This window comes from Thermothelomyces heterothallicus (genome assembly GCF_042370625.1).
Source record: "Thermothelomyces heterothallicus CBS 202.75 unplaced genomic scaffold P884_scaffold_9, whole genome shotgun sequence".
Classification (NCBI taxonomy): Eukaryota; Fungi; Ascomycota; class Sordariomycetes; order Sordariales; family Chaetomiaceae; genus Thermothelomyces; species Thermothelomyces heterothallicus.
Genome location: NW_027192570.1, coordinates 465460 through 488485, shown reverse-complemented (window position 1 = coordinate 488485; position 23026 = coordinate 465460). Strand labels below are relative to the sequence as shown.

Genomic DNA, 23026 nt, shown 5'->3' with positions numbered 1-23026 from the left:
CTTTTAATGGAACATAAGTTACCAAAAAAGTGAGAAGTGAGAGCTGACAACGGACAACAGTGTCTCTCAGGGGAAGCGCTAAGCGAGTGAAAATGAGGCCGATCCGGCCAGAGCATCCCAGGGTGTAGGTATCATGATGCACGAAGTGCTTATAATTGCCAGGACTCTGGCCCTCCCAACCGAGTCCCCGGCACTTTGGACCCGAGTGTGGGTGTGGTGGCTGGGCGCGTACTACTTCACTCTTTCTTCTCTCCCTCCCCACAGCTTCCCATCCCTACCTCTCCCCTCGCGTACCTGGTACGCATTATCTACATGTACATGATGTGCGGCTGGACAGGATGGAAGCAAGGGTCGGAACGTCCCCCGGAGCACAAGCAACCCAGGGAGGTGGAACGCACCAAGACCCCCGAGTGCCGGGTCGCTTGGCCTTGTCCCAGGGCAAGAAATCAGCAACCAGGCCGGGTTGTGAGTGGCAGCCTCACTACTTGCGATTTCCGCACTGGGCAACCTGCGTCGATCCTCAGGCCAGGCCGCAAGTTGAAAAGTCCCCAATCCATCCTAGCGCGCCGCCCCGTTTCCACCCTTCCCTGCTACGCTACGCTACACCAACACACACACACACGCCCTGGGAGTGGCTTCCACTAGCCATCCTGCTCGGGACGAGTGCTCTCAGTCGTCACTGTCCTTCATCATGCGCATCACCCAGGCCCTCTGTGCAGACACGGGGCGCAAAACAAGCCAGGGAAAGAAGCCTTCCCAAGGGAGGAAGGAGGGGAAAAAAAGGGGGAGGGGCTTGGAGAAGACGAAGAGACCAAGGATGTGTGTCTGGGTGGCGCCTGCCGGGTGTTGCATCAGCTTGGTATCACAGAGAGATTGGTGAATCATGGCGTTTCACATCGTGATGACCAAGAGAGAGAGAGAGATGCGAAAAGTGAAAAATTCCAAGTTTTTTTTTATCAGGAGATAGTGACTAAGGTACCCAGTTGATGGAAGCTACCAACAGGGACAGACTGCCCGCCCAAGACACCATGCCTCCTTCCCACTCAATTGTCCGATTCCAGTCCCTCCCTTCCTTCCGAACGTAGCCGCCGCGTGATATGTGCTATCATTCAAGATCCTCCTCTTTCTAGTGTCAATCCAGAGCCTATTACAACATCGAGATGCGAACCAATACAGCAAACCCCCCCCCCCCCAAAAAAAAAAAAAAAAAAAAAAAATGAATGCAAGAGTTTTGAGAGCACCAAGACCACCCCCATCACACCCACCCTCCTCCTCTCCTTTTTTTCATTGTTAAAGCACCAACACCCGGTTTAGGTAGACGTTCTGTGTCCCCGTCAAAACAAGCAGGACAAAAAAGTAGAAAAGCCAGAGTAAATCTCGCGCGTCCAGACAGGAACAAAATCAGACCAACGAAAACAAGAGAAACATGACATATCCTCCCCGCAGAGTAGACAACGACCTCCAGCATGTTGAGCAGTTCAGGATGCGGTTTCTGTATAAAAAAGATAAGACGATTGCCTGCGCTTAATCGACAGGGTTTTTCCCTCTCCTTTTCGGCTCAGCCAAAGTAGATGGACTGATGTAGAGATAACCACAAAAATGTGCCTGAAAACTTGCGCGGAACAAGATGATACGCTCGACATATGAATACTAAAAAAAAAATATTAAAAGGTTTTTAGCAGTCGGTCAACTCAAAGCCGCAGCCCCCCCCCCAAAAAAAAAAACGGTTGAGATCAAATACCGAACTTGTGGGGAGGCGGGGAGTTGAGGGAGAAGCGCCATCAGTAGAGCCTCTCGCCAAAAGCCAACTCCCGGCCATGCTCGTCCTCGAAGGGGTGCATGACGGGCGGCGAGCCGTGGGCACTGCTGGCATCGCTGAGTTGGTCCGAGTCCATGCCGTAGACCCCGTGGCCGTACGGTTCCCGCGCGTTGATGCCGAGGGGTCCAAAGAGCATGGGGGGAGGCCGGCTCATACTGTACGCGGCTGGGTTGCTCAGGCCATAGTAGGGAAGCCCGTGGGGTGCGGGTTGCTGCTGGTGCTGCTGGTGATGTTGTTGTTGATGATGTTGTTGATGATGTTGTTGATGATGTTGTTGATGATGTTGTTGATGATGTTGTTGATGTTGATGATGATGATGCTGTTGTTGATGTTGATGATGATGATGCTGTTGTTGATGTTGTTGTTGATGTTGTTGTTGATGATGTTGATGTTGTTGATGTTGTTGCTGCTGCTGCTGCTGCTGCGGTGGAAACGCATGAGGCTGGAGGGACATTTGGTAGGGCCCTGTGTGGCCGGTAGCACTGACCGGGCTTGTGGAAGGAGATGCCTGGTGCTGCGGTGGGTGCAGCATGGGGACACGCTTGACCTTGCGACCTTTTCCGCGGCCCTTGATGCCCTTGTTGGCTAGATTGTGCACATCGACGAGATACCTGGCCATTTCTTTATCCTGTTCGGATATCATGCTCTTGTCCTTGACGGCGGCCAGCTTGGCATTGAATGCTTCAATCTCCTCGACATGGTAGGTGTTCTGATGGGCCTTTTGTTCCTGTGTCAGATGACGGTGTTTCCCGGAGCGGATTGCTTAACGGAGGGAAAAAAAAAAATACCTTGAGGTTGCCCTTCGCCGTGAATGCTTTCGGGCAGTTTGCAAACCTACAAACCCAGACGGCCCTCAACTCCCTCCTAATGTGTGTCTTCATGTGCGCCTTGACATTCGAGAGTTGAGGGAAGCACTTGTCACATTCGGGGCACTCGTAGGGTCTCTCTCCCGTGTGACGATTGATGTGCGTCTGGAGAGACCATGGTCTTGTCAGCCTTCGCCGTCCTCTTTCGGCACCCCTGGCTTGAGATCCTCCTACCTTGAGGTTGACGCTCTGTGTAAAGCGGCGCTGGCAGTACGGGCATACCTAAGACGTCTTAGTAAACCGAGCAGATAGATGTCGTAATGGAGAGACAATTCACATAAGGACTTTCTCCAGTATGGGACCGCCGGTGTGTGTCGAGGTTGTTCTTCTGGGCAAACATCTTGGAACATCCGGGAATGTCACAGCAGAAACGCTTTCGTTTCGGCTTGCTACGGCTCCGCTGTGTCTTCAGGACATGGTTAACGTCGAAGAGGCTCGGGTAGTTGCTCCAGCAGTCTCACATACCTGAGTGTCCTCCCCGGTCTCATCCTTCTCCTGCTTTTGCGCGGATCCGGCCTCGCTCGATTGTTCGAGAATCTCACGCTTGGCCTCGATCACGCGCATGACGTTGTCGATGGCCGTGTTGAACTGGTGTGCCGGAGCTGCTTGGGCCGGAGTGGCGGGAGGGGCAGCCTCGGAGGCTGGCGAGCTTGGGTCCAGATTGGTCTCGGTCTTCACCGACGGGCTGCAGCTTCGCTTGACGCACGGCACCTCATCCGCGCGCTCACGGGCACCTCCGTACTCGGCAGGTTCGGACACCAAGCCCCGGGGCTGGATGCGCTCGAGGGATTCTCGAGGCTTGAATGGTGCGTCCAGCATGGCTGGCGCACCGTAGGGGTTGTACCCGCCGTATGACACGGGCGCATGGTACTGAGGCGAGGCGGGCGGATGTACTGGGCCCGCCGAGCTAAAGGTGGTCGGCAGGTAGTGTTGAGATAATTCGGCACGGGGGATGCGAGCCGCGGTTGTTGCCCGGCAGTCGTACGGAACCAAGCCGGCCTGCATCATGCCAAAGTCGGCGCCGCCGGGTTGTGGTTGGGGCCAGCAACCCCACGAATCCGCCGTTGCGGGCATGGATCCAATGGCCATCTCGTCGGCGATGCGTCGTACTCAGTCGTGGGATGCCGCTCCTTGGAGGTTTGTGAACGGCCCCCCCCAAAAAAAAACGATGATAGAGCGGCGAGAGAGGCAATAAGCGAAGAGCAAGGAGGGAAAGGAACAATCCGCCGTGGGCAACGTGAGGTAACAAGGGGAGGAACCACAAAGTGTATTCCGTAGTTATAGTTCGAAGCTGCAGCGTGATCTCTGACGAGTCCGATGCTGACAGCAAGGCAAGGAGGCGTTGAGCTGGGGAGAGAGCCACTTGTATATCAGTCGACGGCGGGCAGGGCAGCAGGGGTCGGGCGCGATCTGGGAGGACCAGACCGCTGGAACGCCACGGTAGTCCGAGATCTCGTCCCAAAATGCGCCCCATGATGAACCGAGCCTGTGGTCCCCATAGCGTAGTTATGTACATTGTAGTTACTGCATACCGTACGGCCTCGCTAGTGATTCCCTGGCGCTGTTTGTTTCCAGCCCCGGAAATCGACCAGGCCCTGCTCCCCCACTGGAGCGGAGCCTGAAGGCACGGCAGGGATGGACCGGGGATGATGCCGCGTCGCTCACGACTGGGGTGCTGGTGCTACCATGGCACAAGACAGAGGGGGGGAGGGGGGAGGGGGGAGGGGCGTGGGCTTGCTCGTTGCCCACCGAGAGCGTTTTTGTATGTATTCCAAATTTGCCCCATCTCAGGTTCAACAGTGAAACATTCACCCGGCAGGGCCCGGGGGGTGGGAAGGGAAAAGGGGGGAGTTTCTCTCCAACTCATCTCCTTAGACCTTTCCCGCAGGCTTGAGTTCCGTGGATACCGCTGCATTCTTTTGCCCATCCGGAGCACACTCCACTCGCGTTGTGGAGTATATGGAGTGACGTTGTGGCCTCGAGGGTCTACTATTGTACGGAGAGCACTCCGCAGTGTAAGGTCGGTACCTTGGGTCGTATAGTGTAAGCCCACCCGACCTGCTTGAGGCGACTGCCGCTTAGCGCTGGAGCAAGATCCTGGAGGAAAAATTGGCGAGGAGGAGGGAGTGAGACCTCAGTCGTTCATCCCGCCCTCCTCCAGAAGATCTCGAGATCGTATCGCCAGAATTGTGCTCTCTGTTCTCAGCTCCTAGCCGCAAGCTTGCCCTGGGTTATCGAGAGCATTATGGCACTTGTCACTGCAGTTGCAAGTTCTCATGGGCTCTTGGTTCGAGGAGAGAACCATACTCATCTACACAAAGGAGAAAGAAGAGGGTTGATGCCCGCGCTCAATTTTTCTTTGACAGCATCCACGGAAGGAAGCAACGACGGGGAAGGCAATTAGGGTGTGGCAGCAGGTACGGCACACTGACAAGGGTTATTCAGTGCCACTGGCAGCCAGGGGTCCATCACAATCGACGAATTGGGGGTCAGAGTCACTTTTGGGAGCGCCTTGCATGCCTCTATACTGCGTAAGGCGCTGTGGCTCGCTCCCTTTGGGTTAGTTATGTCACAGGTTCCCCTTCCGATCTAGATGCAAGCACTCGAGTCCCTTCAAGGTTCTCTCCACAGTACGGATTACTTTAAAGCACTGCTACTGCACGTATCTCCCTGTACACACAACCTACGGCACCTACATAATACCACGCTAACCAGTCGCGAGCGTAAAGTACCTTATATAAGGTAGGTACATACGATACACAGTACACTCAGGGCGGCAATGAAGCCCCTGCCTAACCCCGTGCCGAGCCCTCCCCCCACCCGTCATTAACTCACCCGCTCTCCGTCCTTTCTCGAGGTGTCCCAGGCCCCGCTTGCTGAACGCAATTGCCCGCTGCCCATCTTCTTAAATCTCCTCGGACATGCCCCGTAGTTCGACGATGGCCCGCTAGCTCCCTCAGCCGGCGTACGATTTGCCTTGTATATGTCAGGTGCGTACGTACGTACCTACGTTCGTGGATGGACTTATCGAAAACATAGGTGCCTATATACCGTAGGCATATCACCTGTATATGCAGTAAATACATCCACTACGTTACTGACGCAATCGAGTTGCTGCCGTACAGTACGGTATGTAAGGTATGTTGCGTAGCGAGGCCCCGCGCACAGGCCAGCGCACTCTGGCACATTCCACAATCCAAGCGCGGCATTATTAAGGTTCTCCAATACCACGGTTGTTTACCGCACCACCGCGCCGGGGACACTGGGGGGCCATCCCGGTGTGGACCAGTGCATGCCGCCTTATTAGTGTAGTGTTAATAAGTGCCCCGGTGCCAGGCCGCCCCACCACAAGCCCATTCTCAGCTTGGTCCCCTCTTTTTTGGCCCTTTCCCTGGTCTCCCGCACTGGTACTGCACCCAGACGCTGCCTGGAATCCCCACACTAACTGCACCTAAACAACTTTAGCATTTCTCGACCCTTTTAGGATGGGGATCTCCGAAGTTTCAGAACCGGAAAGCTTCTTCACGCATAGCCGATCTACGTCAGAGACCCGTAGGAGGCGGCACATCCTATGCGGAATCATGTTTTTGGGTCGCGCAGCTCTGGGCTTTGAAATGGTGGGGAATGATCCGCCGTGGACCCGCCCATTTGGACCTTGTCATTGGTTGAAATGCCCCGACTGCCGCGACAATGTTGCACAGCACATCGAGTTGTATGCACGGACGTACATACATACGACCGACACACACTGCACTAGCATACTGCTGTGGTGGAGTGTGGACGTCCACCAGCCTGCTCCACATACAAAGTTGAGATGTATGTGCAGAGCTATGTATGTATATACATACGCACTAGGAGGCAAGACAAGGTAGTAGGTATTGTACCTTCCACATACTTCGTACAGAGGTAGCTACATGCACTACAGGAGCTATAGGAGGCCCAAATCGTAAGCGCAACTCGTTGGATTTAGCGACTTGTACGGAGATGGTGACTGCGTATGTGTCACCAGAATCAGGGGCTTTCCGAAGGTTAAAATGATGTTTCGCTTGGTGTTTCTGTGAGAAGAAAAACAGCTAACCATACGGAATACTTTGACGAGAAAACCGGGGGTATAGTAAGTTGGAGGGTAAACAGTGCAGAACACGATCCCACCCCCCCGACGAAGCAGCATCAACTGTACAACGCGAAGAGGTCCAGCTCGCCGGCATGGTGAATCAATGCCGAAGCCATCGATCCTAGCGTGTCCCCGAGATCGCATCTTGGTAGCAGAACACTACAGGCATGCATGTTTCTGATCGAGTGGTGCATAGGCTACACTGCAACTTGTTTTGGCTGTTGATTGACGACTTCGCAAGCTTTTCCTTCTTCTTTCGAGATTGCTGGACTCAGTTGCCAAAGCGAGGCAGCCATTCCGCGTGGTTGGCCACACACCACGTTCCAGGTGTGTGGTTGGCGCTCTGGTCCTCTGGAACCGAAAAGGGCCAGCCGCAGCCGGTAGTTAATAGCCTGGAGACCTCTAGATCGACCCGGAAGCCCGTCCCGGCCACAGCCAGCATTTTAGCGTTGCCCGGATCTGAGCCATCATCGTTGCAAGCCGCTCGGCAACCTGCAGGTCGCGACAGATGCGGCAGGTCACCTCCGAATAGAGAGTCCGGGCCCGCCTCAATGCTAGTTAGCAGCGCGCAAGATTGTTAGCCCTCTCATTGTCGTCTGGTCGCCTTCCAGTCACCATGATGATCGCACAGCGTCATCTCGCACTAGTGTCGCGTACGGGAGTGTAGTGGAGCGTGTAGTGATGATAGTGCCGCCACTAACCCCCCTTTGTAGGTAGGTAGTTACCCCGGAATCGCGGTCGTCGTTTCGCTCAGCGACCCACCGATGTGGCCCGCCGAACTTCCCGGTGACGAGGTCGGCATTCCCAGGAGACGCGAGCAGCAAGCTATGTCGAGAGATACGAAACATCCCGGGCGAATACATCTTCCAGGTCAACCCAACCGACACCCATCTTGAATCGAGGGTGAGCTGACCAGGGCTAGTCTGCAGGAAGATGTGGGTGGCTGCAACCCTGGTGGGTTCGGGAACCCTGATGGGGCCCGGTCCACCACAACTACTAATACTACCGAGTGGATATGTTTGTTGTGTGATGTTTGTATATATGTGTCGATGTATGTAGTACGTACACGTGGTGTACGCAGCACAGAGGCAGGACTGAGCTCGGCGAAGAGGAGAAGAAAGGCGGCGTACGAAGGTACATGGTAGGAAATGAGAGAAGCCGTTCTATTTCCTCCAGTGGAGGACAGCGTATTGCGAGCGAGACCGAAAATGGTTACACAAGTCGTCGCCGTGGAGTGTGGGAGTCGTAAACTCTTCCGTTCCAGGGGTCGCCCTCGCCGCAGCCATTCCGTGCCCTTGCTTGTTGCGATACCCAGCGCTATGGTTGCGGGAGATCCCCCGGGTCAAGGTCGGGGCAATCTTCCGCAGTCCACTGGCCGCCGTCTAAAAGTCCCAATCCCGCAATTTCCTCCACCAACGGCGCTATGAGGCAAAAAACCACACGTATCTTAACAACGGCATTTGGCCACTTTTTGGACATTTTTGGACGGTAGTGGAGCGTACGTTGTCAACCGCTGCTAAGTTCGTATCGGTCGTCGAGAGTTTGGATTCATGCGAAGGAAGGGAGGACTTTCGGTCACCCAGAGCTCGTCGCGAGAAAGGGGAGAGAGTGGGATGCAGATGCTTGCTCATTGCAATCTCGTTAGCGTGGGGGTTATTGTTGCTCCAGGTTACAATGGCGGTGGGCAACGGCGGGCGGCCTTCGATGGAAGTGTTCAAGGTGCCTGTTTTCGTAGATGCATTATTACAGAGCGTATACATCCGTACTACACTACACCACGGACACAACTAAAGGACAGAGAACTTGAACCAAGCACCGAGCCAGAAGAGGAAGGGAAGCCCCTCGGCCCCACACTATCCTCTATGCCATCTTCACACCTCGAAACTCGCAACCACGCCCGCGAATTGCGCACCAGACAAGAAAAGACGAATCAGCAGTCTATCTAACGTACGTTCCTCGCTCCCGCAACAATGAGAGAAATTATCCCAAGAAAGCATCCCAATAGGTTGTGTATTTACGGTGATTTTGGTGACAAATACAAGACGAAGCGCCTGGAAAGAGCCGGTGGGCATGCAGAATCTAACTTTATCTTGCAGCACTCCGTACAATACATACACATACGGGAAAAGCGGTCTTTCCAGCAACTCGGTCGCCCCTCCACGCCACCATGCCCTTCATGACAGAATTGCTTCCATGGACAGTTGTTAGTCCGAATGGCATCGTGGGCGCCCGTCTCGCTCAACACCGAGAGAAGACGGGCGACGGAGCCCGAAGGGACGGCGCTGACCCAAGATTGGGGGTTCGAGGGATGCCATCACCTGCTGCCCCGTTCACGTTCCGCGATTGGTTCCCAAAGGCCGGCTCGCTTTCTTTTTGCCGTCGGCTACAGCCGTCGCCGCTGAGGAATTTCGCGCTAAGGTATCAACTACGCTCCGGACTTTACTCCGGATTACTTGCACGGCATTGCGCCCTACACAAACGCACGAATCGAATCTCTCCCCTTGTGCTCGTCATGGTGGTTGAATGTCACCCAGCGGCGCATTTCGCGCTTCATCAAGAGTCCCCGTTCCATGTCCACGGGTCGGGCGCCAACCAGCCACTGCAGCACTTCCGTTCCAGGTCCTTGCCCATCCGTTCGCGGTCTTGCCCGATTTCAACCAACACACGCTAGCCTCGCTACACTACGAATGCCACGAGAGCCCCAAGGGCCTGTGGGAGAGGGTCTGGACACACTCCGCCTCATTGCCTCATTGTATGTCAGCCTCACACCCTCGTCGCCCGGACTTGCCAATTGTCTCGGTCATAGGATGTCATGGGCCTAAGTTCACATACCCTACACGGCGACGCTCCACAGCAGTTCATCTCTGCCGTCTGGTCTGCAATCTGCTCATCGTGAGCTCCGGGAAAGTGGATAGACAGGCCCAAGCCGCAGCTGTCCCCGACTCCCACTCTCTGCATCGCACTCCTACCCTTCCTCTTCCCCCAACTTCGTTGGTGGGGGCGGGGTAAAAGGTCGCGTACCCTGGCGGCCTCGAAACGCGGGAGGTTTCTTCACAAAAATCGGAAAAGGGGTTCAAGCTGGGTGCGCCTAGCGCGGCTTGCTCATCACCCCTCAGGGGCGATGCCGGTGGTGGGCAAGAAGACGGCTACTATCTCTGCCGTCAACCCAAGCAGCGGCTTGGGGAAGGCACGCTACAAGCTGCCACAGCAGAGAAGGACGGGTTCGATATCCGGAGCTGACACCCAATGATTAGAGGCATACACTGGGTAGACCCTTGTAGGAGAACCCTAACCACCTCTTTCCGTCCATCATCGACACTAGAACAGCACCCCCCGGAAGAAGGAGGGGGGAAGGGGGGAGTTGTTCTTTTCTTTCCGGTGTCACAGACAACACCAGTCTTGCCCGAATTGGATGCCGACAAGCGCCACAAGCTGCAGATCCACCGTTTATTTCCGACTTCGTACTTGTAGTCCGTACACCACAACACTACGTCCGCCCCATCAAGACTTGGATTGACGCTCAATGCGGTTATTGGCCGATGGGGAACGCTGCTGGACTAGAACATACCTGGCCTGCGAGATCTCTTTCCCGGTCAATGACTGCAGCAGCTGAATGCTGTCCCGAGATCCGGCAGACTCCAGAACACCCACAGCGCCGCCACCGCACTCGGTACCTGCATCCGGGGCACAGCTTGCATGCCGTGCTGCGTGCCACGACAGTGGAATGGCTCCGTTGAACAAAACACTCGGTTGAACAAAACACTCGGTTGAACAAAACACTCCGTTGAACAAAACACTCCGTTGAACAAAACACTCCGTATCGAACAAAAAACTCCGTATCGAATCACCCAGGTCGCCGAGCGCGAGAAGCAACATCAGCGACTGATGGGGCATGGCTGCAATTTTTGCGCGGGCGACACCGCCTGAAAAGGTAGGGTAGGAATGAGTGCACCAGAGCCGCAGTCCAATAACTAACTGAAACCAGTGCTCAACCTTTGCATCAACCTCACCCCGGATTCGCCAAACGTCTCCCGAAAACCTGGTAGATTATCAGCAGTGGCGTCCAAGAAGACCTCAGTAAAGCCATGATGGTGAGTGTCCAGGCACTCGGCCCTTCCGAAAGCAACCTCACTCACTCATTTGGCAACAGCGAGCACGTTTCCGGTGGGGGAAGGATTGTGTTCAAAAAAAAAAAAAACGAGGTGAATATGCCAATAACGCCAACGTCGGCGGTCACAACCAGCACAGAGCCAAGGGCCGTAGAGGTAATACGGATTAATCCGTACACTCTCGAAGACTGTTGAAAAATCCCCACTTGCTGGGCGGGCAAAGCCGTGCCGCCGTCAGCCGCAGTGTATTCCTCTTACACTAGTCTGGCGGACCCCCCCCCCCTCCCCCCTTTTTATTTTAATTTTTTTTTTCCTGTTTCGTTTCTCCACTTCCTGGTCGACGTAGTGAGGGTATCCTTGCGAGCCCTTTCTTTGTCGACGACGAGACAATGCACTGCCGTCGCATCCGCTAGTATGTATCCAACGAGGAGCCGCAATGGCTTGACGATAACTAAGTGGGGTGGACGGCCCTTCCCGCGAGTGGCGACATTTGCTGTGATCAGCAGCCGAGCGCCTCTACTAGTCGACGCGCTTGGCTCGTTAGTTAGTTATCCTTCAGCTCTCCCAAAACCATCACCAGCAGGTCATTTGAGTCTATCAAACACCTGTGGGGGATGACACATCGGTGTAGCGGCATAACTATGTATGTACGCAGTACAGTACGGATACAACCGTCAGGTCCCTGCCGCTAGTTAATGAGTTTTGTCAAACACGAGTGGTCCGTCTCGGCGGTAGTCATGTTTACCCACGCAAGACGAAGCGCGCGCGTCTGAGATAATCCGCCGGGTGATCGACAGCGCTAGACTAACTTGGCATAATATCACGAGGTTGCTGTCGTGACCGGAGTTACTGCGTACAACTTCGAGTTACGGAATAGTTCGTGGACGGAACATAACCTGTAACTATGCCTACTACTGTGTATGTGTATGAACATACATAACTAATGGAGCATCGCATCACACACCTCGCCGTGCTGGGTTCCGGCACCGATACCCCGAAAACCATGTGTGACCGCATTCTCCTGCCTTGATGGGGTCTGGATTGCCCCCGTACGTGTGTTGTTTTGTACTCTGGTATGTATGTACATACATACGCGGACCATTCTTCCTTCAGTAGGGGGCAAAACAACAACATGTGCACGCTTGTACGCGCGCGGCGACTCAGGCCATAACTAACTAACGTTAGTTACCTTCTGGCAGTGGCGCCTGGATGCGAAGGCCGGCCCCGATGGCTTTACGCTGGCGACGTCTGCTCCTCCTCACCCCTTCCCTCTTTCGCCCTCTCTCGCTTCGTCGTCGCTGCGGCGTTGCTGAAAAAGAGGCCTCCTGCTTCCGCTCCGTCGACTTGCCTCCGCCTGCGGTCGCGGAGGGGACCTCGGTTTGGAACTCGAAAGGGGCTAATTGGTTTTCTGATGCGCCTTTCGACTCCTGTTTTGGGAAACAGAAAGGGTAGGAAAGAGGCCTAGACGACGACATGGTCCGGCGGATAATCCCTCCGATGCGTGAGACGCTGCGCTGTCAGACATGGCTTGTACGTTGAGCCCCCGCCCCGATCCGAACGTCTTGCCATTGCTGAAGGTTCGGCTAAATCTGCCTGTTTTGTCTTTTGACCAAACACTTACTGCAGTACATGCAGATTTCGAAGTTTTCTCCGCTGTCCCTCCGGTTGTCGGTGAGTACACACATACACACACACACACACACACACACACACACACACATACACCCCGGTGCCTACCCTACACCCCTCAAGCTGCAGCTACTGTATGTACGGCTTACCCTAGGGGACCCAGGATGGCCGCCACCGGGTGACAGCCGTGACTTCAGAGACACGCATATTTACCGCCTACATGGAGGGAGGAATATGTAGGTATGCACAGACATCTGCGACATTCCTGCAGAGACGGCCCTACGTGTAGGCTCGGATGACCCCGGATATCCACATTTATTCTTTCTTTTTCCCCACCTTTGCAACGCGCACTCAGCCTGCGATGCTTCCGACCGCCGACGCTTTGCGCTGTGGATGAGCTGAGGAGGTTGTGAATCGGGTTGTACCTGCATATAAGCGCATGGGTTGGCGGGCGGTCAAGAGCATGTGCAGAATCTCGCTCCTGCGGCGTTGCAAGGTAGATTCTGCTGTCGTGAGAGGCTGGCTCCGGTAGCCGTGGGGTCGGAGAGGGGGAGCTGGCGGGGACGAAGGGCGTATTCAATATGTCTGTCTTGGTTTGATGCGGGCGGTCGTGGCCGGCGATTGGCTCTGCCCTTCCCTCTAGTGGTGGGCTTCCCGGTTTTGCTTGCGTCCTGTATGTACGTACATGTACCTAGATCCATACGTACTAGACCCCTTCTCGTCGGCGTCGTTGTCGTCGTCGTCAGCGCATAGTCATAATATCGTCAGTGGCCTCGGCCGGCAACCGTTCCGGTCGCGGAAGTTGAGGATCTGCACGCAAGGCTAGCCCATCGGAAGGAAGGGTATGCGTTCCGGAGGCGCGCCAGCAACGCAAGGGTGCGTCCCATGTCTCTGCCCTCCCAAGTCGTTCTCGACCTTTACTCTTTCACTCTCTTTCCTCGCTCGTCCTCTGTATGTGTGTGATGGTCTCTTTTCGGTTTCTCCATGTGCGACAGGACGGAGAGCAGCCAGCGCCTTCTAGTCTGCTCCTCCCGTCTCTCTTCTCTCTATCTGTGTGTGTTTGTGATAGTATCCTTCAGCTGTCTCCAGGTGCAGCGAGATGGGCAGGGTCGAGACTATGGAGAGTAGCATGGTGAGAGAGGTGCTCTGGCTATCTCCACCCCTTGGCCCCTTTCCCTTCCATGTTCCCTCTCTTACTCGGAGGGGTTATGTACTGTATATACAAATTTTCTAAGTTTCTCTCTCTGGCCACCATCTGTACCAGGGAACTATAGGCGGGGGAGGTTTTCCAACGTTAGACGCTGGAATAGGTAATGATCTTGGGGTTGATCGATGGCTCGGATGATCAGGTCTGTGATTCTCTGGTCTAGCTTGAACGATGTGGACGTCGTGATCGTCGGCCCCTAGGGGTAGTGTCAGCTGGACTAGGGTTGGCGGGCCGTGGTCTTAGGTCGGACAGAACATCATGTCTGGTCTCGCCCTACGAGGCGGTTTCACTCAGGTCTTGACCTATCCCGGGCCGTGTCCCGTGTGCCTTGCCCAGTTGGTCCATTGAGTGTGGTTTTGCTCGGTGTTCTTGCCCATTTTCTTCCTGGCTTCATCTCGGGTCTCCTCATTGCCGGAGAGTTGGCTAGGCCTGTGGCTGGGTTGCGGTTGGGCCGCGATTGGGTTGTAACTAGTCGGGCGTGGGTCGAACTGATTAGGGCAATTGCCCCTGTCTCGGGCGCTAGATGATCCCAATGTAGTGTAGCCTTGAGTGATCCGTCTTCGTAGACAGGTAGAATTCTGTTTTCTCCTGGTCGTTAGTAGGGGGCTTTTCCCGGACGAGGGAAAGATGCAAGACTGATGACGGATGAAGCATGGAGCATCCAAGTTAGAAGGAGGAGCAAAGACGCCGAAAGCTTTGTCCGGACTGTCAAGGAAGGCTCAGTGGGAGCGAGAGGTAGTGGCGAACATAACCATGCTTCTACACAAGATCTCTTTCCCCGGTCGGCGATGCTCGCACACTGTGGCGGTGGAGTCAAGTGCCACGAAGCGAAAGGCAGCTGAGATGGGGAGCCGGGTTAGGATTCGAGGGCCGACGAGCTCAACGGTTCTGTTGTTACAGGGTGTCGTCAACATGAATTAGGGCGCGTTTCACCCTTGGACTGTGTTGCAATGTCAAGGGAGTTCGCTTTTCGGCCACACCTGCCTGTAGTGTTAGCAATTTCTTAGCGACCCAAAGGCAGTTGAAGAGAAGGAGCAAACGACTAACCTCAGCAACTGAGTCATAGTTCGACTATTTTCCTAGCTAGTCAAGGTTAAACATACAACGCTGTCAAGTTTTGTTAGGTTCTGCAAAGGAAAAGGGAAAAAAAAAAAAAAAAAAAGAACGACGCTTGTGATGCTCACAGGCAGGCGCAGAGCGTGTTTCCGTGTTCTTTGTTTGGTTTGCGGTTGGTCTCGTTTTGGGAGTTCTCCACGGATGATATCCGTACGGGTACAAAGTTGACCCAATCACATCTGTTCCGAGGAAGTAAAAGAAGACACTCGAGGAAATGAGCAAGGTCATGACCTTGAGGACGAGCTCTTTTTTTTCAAGGTTCTATCAACGTGAGCAAGTTTCCGAACTTCGCCAGAACTTACCCTTTAGTCGAACTGGCACCACTCTCACGAGAACACATCCATCTATGATGCAGAACGCCGACGCCGCCCATATCTACTATACCTCTACCCGCCCGTCCTCGTGTTGCACCCGCCTCGGCAGATAGTACTTTACATTCTCGTACACCAGAAACGTCACCCACGTCGCCGGCAGCACCCTCACCACGCCGGGCATGACCCCCCTATAGAACCCCCTGACGCCCTCCTCCCGCCACAACCTCCTCACCACCCCGGACACGCCCCGCCCAAACTGCTCCTCGGCGTCATGCTGCTGCAGCCTGCTCCGCAGTACCTGTAGCGGATACGTCGCGGCGCCCGCCACCAGCTTGGACACGGTCGACAGCACGATCGTCGCCTCGTTCGACATCACCGCCGCCCTGTTGTCGTCATCGTCGTCCTTCACCCCTCTCGGTCCCGGCTGCTGCTGCTCCCGCATTCGCCTGTTCTTTCCAGCCAGATACATCCTCCTGGCGGGGTCGTAGACGGCGAACTGGACGGCCCCGTGGCTGACGGCCAGCATACCGACGCCGAGGCCGCGGTAGAAGCCCCGGACGCCTTCCTCGCGCACCAGGCGGACGGCGCCGGCCCACATGCTGGGGTAGGCGCCGGCGGCGGAGCGGTCCGACGACAGCATGCGCGTCTTGAGGACCCAGATCGGGTTGGTGATGACCTGGGTGGCGGCGCCGGCGGCGAGGGAGGCGACGAAGAAGTCGGCCGGGGTCAGGCGGTGTTGTTGTTGTTGTGGTGGTTGTTGTTGTTGTCGGGCGGACGGCTCCGCCTGTGCTTTGACCTCTCCATCTTCTCCTTCATCCCTCCGGTGATGTTGTAGTAGTAGTTGTCGCTGTTGAGCGGCCAGTTCGTGAGACCATTCCTCCTCCTGTTGGTCCTGGTATGGGCCTTTTTGCGCAGCGCGAAGATGGGCGATGGCGCGCTCGAAGCGGGATTTGAAAAAGAAGAAGGAGGCCCAGCTCGTCGCGTTTCCGAGGAGATTGGGCGTCAGGCCGCGGTAGAGGGCCGCCAGGGGGCGGTCGGTGCGCGCGAGTGAGCGGATGAGGGAGACTGTTGTTGGAGGGGAAGGCTTGGTGCCTGCCGAGGAGGAGGAAGCAGAAGATAAAGCCGTACGGTAAACTGTGCGGGAGCATTAGTCAGGGGGGTCAATAAACGAGAGAGAAACCCAAGGGCAACACACTCTGCATGCGTGTCTTAACAATGTCGAGCGGGTGGACGATTAGGGTGGCCATGGAACCGGCCGAGAGCCCGGCGATCGTTTCGACGAGGGCGGGTGGGAGGCCCGCATCTTTGGTTTCCGTCATAGAGACGCCTAGTCTGATCGCTACATGTCCGGTGGGTTTACTGGGCAGTTTCGCTCTTCAATTGTCGCGCATCCTGGGGGTGCGCAGCTTTAGCACGGTGGTGGGTTGACAAGAGAAAGGAATCCGGGCTTATGACGCGATGTTACGAGCGAGGGCCCCAAAAATTATCCCGGCCGCCCTCGGCCGAACGAACGCCGAAGGGGTGGCCAGCCACGACCGCCTCCAACCTCCTCCTCCGACGACGACGACGACGAGGAAAAAAAAAAAAAAAAAGCCCAATGAACCTATACAACAAGAGCGGTGGATGACAATCCAGATCACATGTCAGAGTCCCCATCATCGAGGCAGAGCTGTTACGTAAATTATAATGTACAGTGTGCGTGGTCATGATATCCTGGGGCCCATTTCCCACTCCGATTCTCCGTCCCATATCTCCTCATCCCATCCCCGGCTACCGTATTTTTCGTTATGTCGCCGCGCACCCCATCTTGAGGCGGTTTTTGGCATCTATTTTACATATACGCTTCGCGTAATAGTTGGCCATGTTGGTGCGAGCACTTAAGAGAGCGGTGAGAGGAGGCTGCGGGTAGGGTTAGAACGCAGTCGACGGAGGTGTGCGGTGTTGCATCAGACGTACCGGATGATGGATGGCCGAGGGTCGCTGCGGGTGTAGCCTGTAGAGACGAGTTTAGTTAGAAGGTTCATATCATCGGAATGTCGTTGTCGGTGTTCATACCGAGGTAGAGGACAAGAGGCAGGTAGCCACTGCGACAATTAGCATCCGCAATTCAAGCCATCAAGTTCGTCTCGACGCACTAGTGAATCGCAACACGCGAGATCTCAATGATCTTGGCGATGCGCTCCTGTTCCGGCCACGTCAGCATTCTGCACGATTCAACGTCCAAGGTTCTGTGGCGAAGCGACGAACCTTGGTCTCCTCGGAAAGGGCGAACATCTTGAGTCGATTCTCCCGAACAAATGGGACTGCGCGATCTGCTGAAGGAGGGGAATGCAGAGACAATGGCGGATGATGGGTGTCTGGCCTCTGCGTGAAAGCAAGGCGAGGTGCGGGACGGGTGTGGATGCTGGGATCCTTCACGTCTTCAGTTGAGGATTGCGGCAGAATCGATTTTTGGGCGGTCGGGAACAAGCTGGGGCCTCGGCGCGGCTGCGCTTCACAGAGAACCCTGCATGTACGGATCCGTAATTTACATACGTAGGGTAGCTCATCGCAGCAGTGAATTCTACTGTATTCCGTACAGCAGTTACTTGTACAATACAGAAAGGCGTGTATTACGGATACAGGTCTCCACAGCCGCCACGGCCTATGAGGCTTCGTTCTTGCTACAGAAAAACTCGGCTAAACCTACAAGCACCCACCAGCACCTACCGTGCTCATACCAAGCCCGAGCCGCGCCGCTCTTGTCGCGACTTGGCCACCTAGAAATTGCAACCCCGTCAACAGGCATCACGGAACATCCGATTAGGCTGCCGTCAAGATGTCGAGGCATTGGTAAGTCTCCGTCCGCATCCCAATCCGAAAAAAAAAATGGCCCCCGCTAAACCGCCTCCAGGGAGCAAAATAAAGATGCGACGGTCTACGTCGGGAACATCGACGAACGCTTCACGCACGAGCTGCTCTCGGAGCTCATGACCCAGGTCGGTCCCGTGCGGCAGGTGCACATGCCTCAGGATCGTGTGTCGCAGACACACCAGGGCTACGGCTTCGTCGAGTTCGACACGCCCGCCTCGGCCGAGTACGCCTCCAAGGTGCTCAACGGCATCCGCATCTGGGGCAAACCCATCCGCGTCAACAAGGCCAGCGCCGACAAGCAGAAGACGGTCGATATTGGAGCCGAGCTGTTCATCAACAACCTCGATCCCCAGGTGGACGAGAAGATCCTCTACGACACCTTCAGCCAGTTCGGCCAGATCCTGCGCCAGCCCAACGTTGTGCGCGACGACAACAACATTTCCAAGGGCTATGGCTTCGTCAGCTTCGACTCGTTCGAGGCCAGCGACGCCGCCATCGCCACCATGAACGGCCAGTACCTGCTGAGCAAGGCCATCACGGTCGAGTACGCGTACAAGAAGGACGGCAAGGGCGAGCGCCACGGCGACGAGGCCGAGCGCAAGTTGGCCGCCGAGGGCAAGAAGCACAACATCGTCCCAGAGAAACAGGCTCTCCCGCCCGCCTTCCACATGACCGCCCCGACGGCAGCATCGGCGGCTGCAGGAGCCGCATCATCCGTGCCCCCGACCGGCCCCGCCGCCGCCGCCGCCGCCGCCGCTCCCGCCTCGTCACCAGCGACGGCCGTGCCTCCCTCCGCCGGCACCCCCGTCACTCCACTCAGCGCCGGCATGTCCCCGGCAGCAGCCCCCTACGGCGGCATGCCCCGCGCGGGCGGGCCCCAACCGCCCGCTGCCTACGGTGGCCGCCCCCCTGTGGGTGCCGCCGCGGCGGGTCTCCCGCCCGCCCCGTCCGGCCTCCCTGCCCGCCCTCCCCCAAGCCATGGGGGCTTCGGCGGCCCCGTCGGCGGTTACCCGCACCACCCTCCGCCTCCTCCCGCGGGCTTCCCCGCTCCCGGCACAGCCGCCGGTGGCCCCCCGCCCGTTGGCCAGCCGCCCATGTATCCGGGCATGGCACCGCCGGGCCCGCCGGCCGGGTTCGCCCCTGGTCCTGGGGGAGTGCCTCCGGTGCCGCCGCCCGGGTTCATGCCGCCGCCCGGGTTCGGGGCGCCTCCACCGCCTGCGGGGTTTGGACGGCGTTAATTACGGCGACGGCAACGGGATGAAAAGGAAGGAAGAATAAAAAAGGTTGCTTTACTGCCTACTCCATGGAGCGTGGTTCGGGGTTCGGTTGTCACCCCTTTCAACTCTTCTTCCAGCCAAGGATCCGCCCAAGTGGCATGGTGAACGAGTGGGAGTCACCAGCTACATCTCGAGAGAGTGTGAAAAAAAAAAAAAAAGGGGGGGGGGGCAGGTACCACGCTATCGGGGAGGCGCGAAGCGCAGACTCAGAAATCACCCTCGCCTCCATCTCCCCATCCTCTCTATCTGCCACCTCTCTCTGACCTACCGGGAAACGGGGTGACTGGGTAGGGACCATGATGGCCCGGGAGTCTCATGACAACCGGGCGTTCTGGTCTGAGCTAACCGAAACCGGGCTTTTCATCTCGAAAAGGGTCAGATAACCAACCTCGTTCACGCCTCTCAGCCAGCGCGCCTCAAACAGGGTGAGCTAACACAAGCCACAGCCAACATGCCCTTGGTTCTGCGCAAACAGCCCCCGTTAAGAATTCTCGGGGTGTCGCCATGCCTCGTAATGGGTTATGAGGGCCGGTCTTGGGCATGCAAACTCGAGGATTTCAAAGACTGCTGGGCAGAAAGACACGAGACAGTCACTGGCTGTAGTAGATCGAGTAATTACTTAGATAGGACCCAAGGGAGCGAGTTGAGATCAGGATGAATCAAAGATACCCTTTCAAGCCACCGGGATACTCCTTACCGTCGTAAGGACACAACACAACTTAATGTTCTTGTTATCTTTTTTCTTTCTCTCTCTCTCTCTCTCTCTCTCTCTCTCTCTCTCTCTCTCTCTCTGGCCTTTCCTATTCTTTTCCGCTACCAGTTCCGAGAAGCGCTCTACAAGTGCTGCCCAGTTGTCGCAAAACAATACAAGTTCAACAAAGTACAACCGCCGGCGGCAGCCCTCTCCCAGATAGCATTCGCGGCTCGGCCGGGCCTGGCCAGCGCAACAACCCGAAAGGGGGGGAAAAAAAAATGACACAAAATAAAAATCCGCCCCAATCGTCTCCTTTAAGCAACGACCGGCCCTTCAGTGTCCACCTGCATCGACCCTTCTTTCCCGTCTGCCCCCTCCTGCCCCTGTGCCTCCCCCGCCTCTTGCGGCCCGCCCGACGCCTCCTCTTGCTGCGCCTTTCTCGCCCGCTCCTTCTCCGCCTCGGCGAGGAACGCCTCCTCGATTGCCGCCCGCCGCCGAAAGACGCGCAGCCAGCGCTCACCCCACCTCCGCACCAGCCGCTCGCCCGCGCTGTTCCCCTCGCCCTCGCTCGCCTCCATCATCTCGTCCTTGCTGCCCGTCGCCCACGACGAGAGGGCGTCCTCGATGGTGGCAAACAACGCCCGCATCGCCTTGATCTCGCGGTCGCGCGTGGCCGCCTCCTCCTCGGCGTCTTCTGCCGAGGCGGGCGAGGGAGGCTTGGTGACGAGCTGGCGCACGCGGCCCGTGACCTTGACGACGGTGTTGAAGACCATCTCGTAGATGTAGGCGACCGAGAGCGCCTCGCCGCGGGTACTGCCCGCGCGGCCGACCAGGGCCCAATTGATGACCGTCTCCGGGGTCAGGATGCTGTAGTTGAGCAGCTTCTCGATGATGCGGAGGGCGACGCCCGGGTGGGCGGACCAGTAGGCCATGGTGGCCGTGATGATCTGGGAGCGCGCGGCGTCTGAGGCGGCGCCCAAGTCGGCAAGCCGGTCCTTGGTGCGCTCGATGGCTGCGAGGACGTGGGAGAGTGACTTGCTGCCGACGTGCAGGACGCACGTCACGAAGACGTCGGTGCTCGCTACGAGGGCGTCGATCTCGCGGTCGATGGCCTGCGACTGGATGCGCTGGATCACGGCCTCGATCTCCTCGTCGTCGGCTTTGCGCTTGAGGAGACTGGCGATTTCGCGGCCCTCGGCTGCGAAGGGGGTGTCTGCTTCGGGATTAGTTATCTAGTCAGGACGAGGAAGACCCTAGGTGAAGAAGCTTTTGGACCCACCGTCGCTGGCGAACTTGAAATCCGGCGTATCCTTCTCCTTTTCTGGGCCGATCAGCTCCTTGTACGGATCCGGCAGGGTATTCTTGATGCGCTGCGCGAAGCTGAGCCTGATCTCCTTGTCGATGGCCCCTAGGATGAAAGCCTTGCGAGGGTGCACGTCTGGCAGATACACATCATCCACCCACTCGGTCCACTTCCAAGTGAAGCCGAAGTTGCTGAGATGGTGCGCGAACCAGTCTAGGAAGCGGGTCGCGAGCTCCAGGTCGAGGCGAGGCGAGTTCCGGTAGAGGTAGCGGATGGCGCGCCCTAAACTCGGGGCTATCGCTGCCGGGGCGAGCTTGCACGCCTCGGTGAGGACGGAGTGGTAGTAAACCAGCTTCTGCTCCGGGTTCGGCAGCTGAAACAGCTGGGAGAAGACAGCATCGACCGCGACGTCTTCCGGCTTCCACGTCGACTTGGGCGGCTCGATATCGCGGAGCTTATCGAAGGGCGTAGCCCTAGCGGCAAACGTCCGGGGGGCGAAGTAGCAGTCCAGGTCGATCAGGTGCCGCGCGGTGACGTTGCGGTTGAAGTCGAGGACGTTGATGGTGTCCAGGAGGGCATCCCGGATCAGGGACGCAGCGACGTTGTTCAGGGGCGGCACCGATTCGACTTCCTGATTTGCGTAGACCGAAAAGTATATCTCGGGAAACAGTGGCCGTGGCCCGGCAACGACCGTTTTGGGAATGGCAATGGGGGGGAGCGCATGCTTGGCGGCATCGTCGAGCTTCGACCGCTGCTCAACCTCTCCCACCGGGAACTCCCACGGCCTCGGCAAGCAGGACAAGGTCCATCCGTTGTTGGCCTCGTTCTGCAGCTGGGTCTGCAGCAGCACGATCAGGCTCTGCGACTGGGGCGGGTTCTCGTCGCCAGCTTCCGGATGATACGGCTCGATGAGCGCCTGCAAGGTGTGTGGCTCGGAGGCGATGATCTCCGTCTTCTCCATCAGGTCCGCCGCCTTTTGCGCCCACTGGCCGGGCGCGGCGACCATGACGTACGGCAACGTCAGGAGGATGATCTTGACGATCTCGGTACCGATTGTCTGTGCAGCCAAAAAAAGTCAGCGAAACAAGAACCCCTTCCTCCCGCGCCCGTCCCACCGAACACAGAGCTCTTTCCTCCTCTTTCCCCCAGTATCCCACACTTCCTACACACTCCCAACCCGGAATTTGTAACTCACATCCTCCGAGCTCGCCGTCTGCAGGTCGACCGCCCTCGCGAATAGCTCCTCCAGCAGGGGGAACACGCCCTCGCCTTCGAGGCACCCCTGCAGACAGGCCAGCAGCTTCAGGTACAGCTTCACCTCCCTCCACTCGCCCAGGCCGATCTTCTCCTCGACGAGGCGGGCCAGCTTGGCCAGCAGCATGTCGACGACCTCGGGGCGGGTGGCGTTGGCGAGCAGGACGACGGCGGCGACGAAGGGGGTCTTGAGCGGCTGCTCGACGGCCAGCTGCAGGACCAGGTCGACAAAGTTGGTGCGCAGCAGCTCGTCATCCCAGTTGTCGGTGAAGAGGGTCGCGATCGACGCCACCTCTTCGTGCCACGGCCGCATCGGATTCTCGGCGATGGCTATGAGCTGCTTGCGCAAGCGAACGTGAGGCGGGGCGTCGTAGCGGCGCCGGGGCCCGCGCCGGTCGTAGTCGTCATCGTCTGCGAGCGGAAAGGGGAAAGAGGGAAATGTTAGATGGCTATCTCTTCTCGCGAGAGATA

The 23026-nt window shown here is 57.0% G+C and overlaps 7 protein-coding genes across 7 annotated transcripts in view; 2 read left to right on the top strand and 5 right to left on the bottom strand.

The window, feature by feature from the left end:
- Positions 1 to 1781: 1781 nt before the first annotated feature.
- On the bottom strand, positions 1782 to 3774 carry P884DRAFT_277104 (C2H2 transcription factor; the record flags this gene model as incomplete). The annotated part of the gene is made up of 5 exons (XM_069443039.1): positions 1782 to 2537; positions 2662 to 2790; positions 2860 to 2907; positions 2963 to 3091; positions 3151 to 3774. 5 exons carry the CDS (start codon positions 3772 to 3774, stop codon positions 1782 to 1784), a joined length of 1686 nt encoding a protein of 561 aa, XP_069298151.1.
- Positions 3775 to 10290: 6516 nt separating this feature from the next.
- P884DRAFT_258812 (uncharacterized protein) lies at positions 10291 to 10713 on the bottom strand. The gene has a single exon (XM_069441276.1). It carries the CDS (start codon positions 10691 to 10693, stop codon positions 10301 to 10303), a length of 393 nt encoding a protein of 130 aa, XP_069298150.1. The 5' UTR covers positions 10694 to 10713; the 3' UTR covers positions 10291 to 10300.
- Positions 10714 to 12135: 1422 nt separating this feature from the next.
- On the top strand, positions 12136 to 12939 carry P884DRAFT_269238 (uncharacterized protein; the record flags this gene model as incomplete). Its single annotated transcript, XM_069442257.1, has 5 exons — positions 12136 to 12285; positions 12361 to 12438; positions 12544 to 12579; positions 12692 to 12773; positions 12893 to 12939. 5 exons carry the CDS (start codon positions 12136 to 12138, stop codon positions 12937 to 12939), a joined length of 393 nt encoding a protein of 130 aa, XP_069298149.1.
- Positions 12940 to 15097: 2158 nt separating this feature from the next.
- P884DRAFT_284560 (mitochondrial carrier domain-containing protein) lies at positions 15098 to 16610 on the bottom strand. Its single transcript, XM_069443721.1, has 2 exons — positions 16370 to 16610; positions 15098 to 16308 (listed from the first exon to the last, which is right to left on the bottom strand). Exons 1-2 carry the CDS (start codon positions 16491 to 16493, stop codon positions 15239 to 15241), a joined length of 1194 nt encoding a protein of 397 aa, XP_069298148.1. The 5' UTR covers positions 16494 to 16610; the 3' UTR covers positions 15098 to 15238.
- An 18-nt stretch (positions 16611 to 16628) lies between these two features.
- On the bottom strand, positions 16629 to 17463 carry P884DRAFT_258806 (TOM7 family-domain-containing protein). The gene is made up of 5 exons (XM_069441275.1): positions 17422 to 17463; positions 17310 to 17356; positions 17230 to 17258; positions 17131 to 17167; positions 16629 to 17073 (listed from the first exon to the last, which is right to left on the bottom strand). The coding sequence occupies exons 1-5, from the start codon at positions 17446 to 17448 to the stop codon at positions 17052 to 17054; spliced, it is 162 nt and encodes a 53-aa protein (XP_069298147.1). The 5' UTR covers positions 17449 to 17463; the 3' UTR covers positions 16629 to 17051.
- Positions 17464 to 17922: 459 nt separating this feature from the next.
- On the top strand, positions 17923 to 19456 carry P884DRAFT_222512 (uncharacterized protein). The gene is made up of 2 exons (XM_069439528.1): positions 17923 to 18006; positions 18068 to 19456. The coding sequence occupies exons 1-2, from the start codon at positions 17993 to 17995 to the stop codon at positions 19263 to 19265; spliced, it is 1212 nt and encodes a 403-aa protein (XP_069298146.1). The 5' UTR covers positions 17923 to 17992; the 3' UTR covers positions 19266 to 19456.
- An 856-nt stretch (positions 19457 to 20312) lies between these two features.
- P884DRAFT_242081 (MIF4G like-domain-containing protein) overlaps positions 20313 to 23026 on the bottom strand; it is a gene marked incomplete at its 3' end in the record, with an annotated part of 3179 nt that continues 465 nt past the window's right edge. Inside the window, exons 2-4 of the mRNA XM_069440258.1 lie at positions 22497 to 22966; positions 21278 to 22358; positions 20313 to 21214 (exon numbers count right to left, since the gene is read on the bottom strand). Coding sequence (XP_069298145.1) covers positions 20313 to 21214; positions 21278 to 22358; positions 22497 to 22966 — 2453 coding nt within the window. The remainder of the gene's footprint in view (positions 21215 to 21277; positions 22359 to 22496; positions 22967 to 23026) is intronic.

Bases quoted from the DNA above. Each gene is read 5' to 3' on its own strand.
- P884DRAFT_258812 (XM_069441276.1), bottom strand. From the start codon at position 10,693: ATGCCCCATCAGTCGCTGATGTTGCTTCTCGCGCTCGGCGACCTGGGT.
- P884DRAFT_284560 (XM_069443721.1), bottom strand. From the start codon at position 16,493: ATGACGGAAACCAAAGATGCGGGCCTCCCACCCGCCCTCGTCGAAACG. The intron at 16,309-16,369 runs GTGTGTTGCCCT...GCTCCCGCACAG, and splicing joins TGTTAAGACACGCATGCAGA to TTTACCGTACGGCTTTATCT.
- P884DRAFT_258806 (XM_069441275.1), bottom strand. From the start codon at position 17,448: ATGTTCGCCCTTTCCGAGGAGACCAAG. The intron at 17,259-17,309 runs GTGCGTCGAGAC...TAATTGTCGCAG, and splicing joins TCGCGTGTTGCGATTCACTA to TGGCTACCTGCCTCTTGTCC. The intron at 17,168-17,229 runs GTATGAACACCG...TCGTCTCTACAG, and splicing joins GCCTCTTGTCCTCTACCTCG to GCTACACCCGCAGCGACCCT.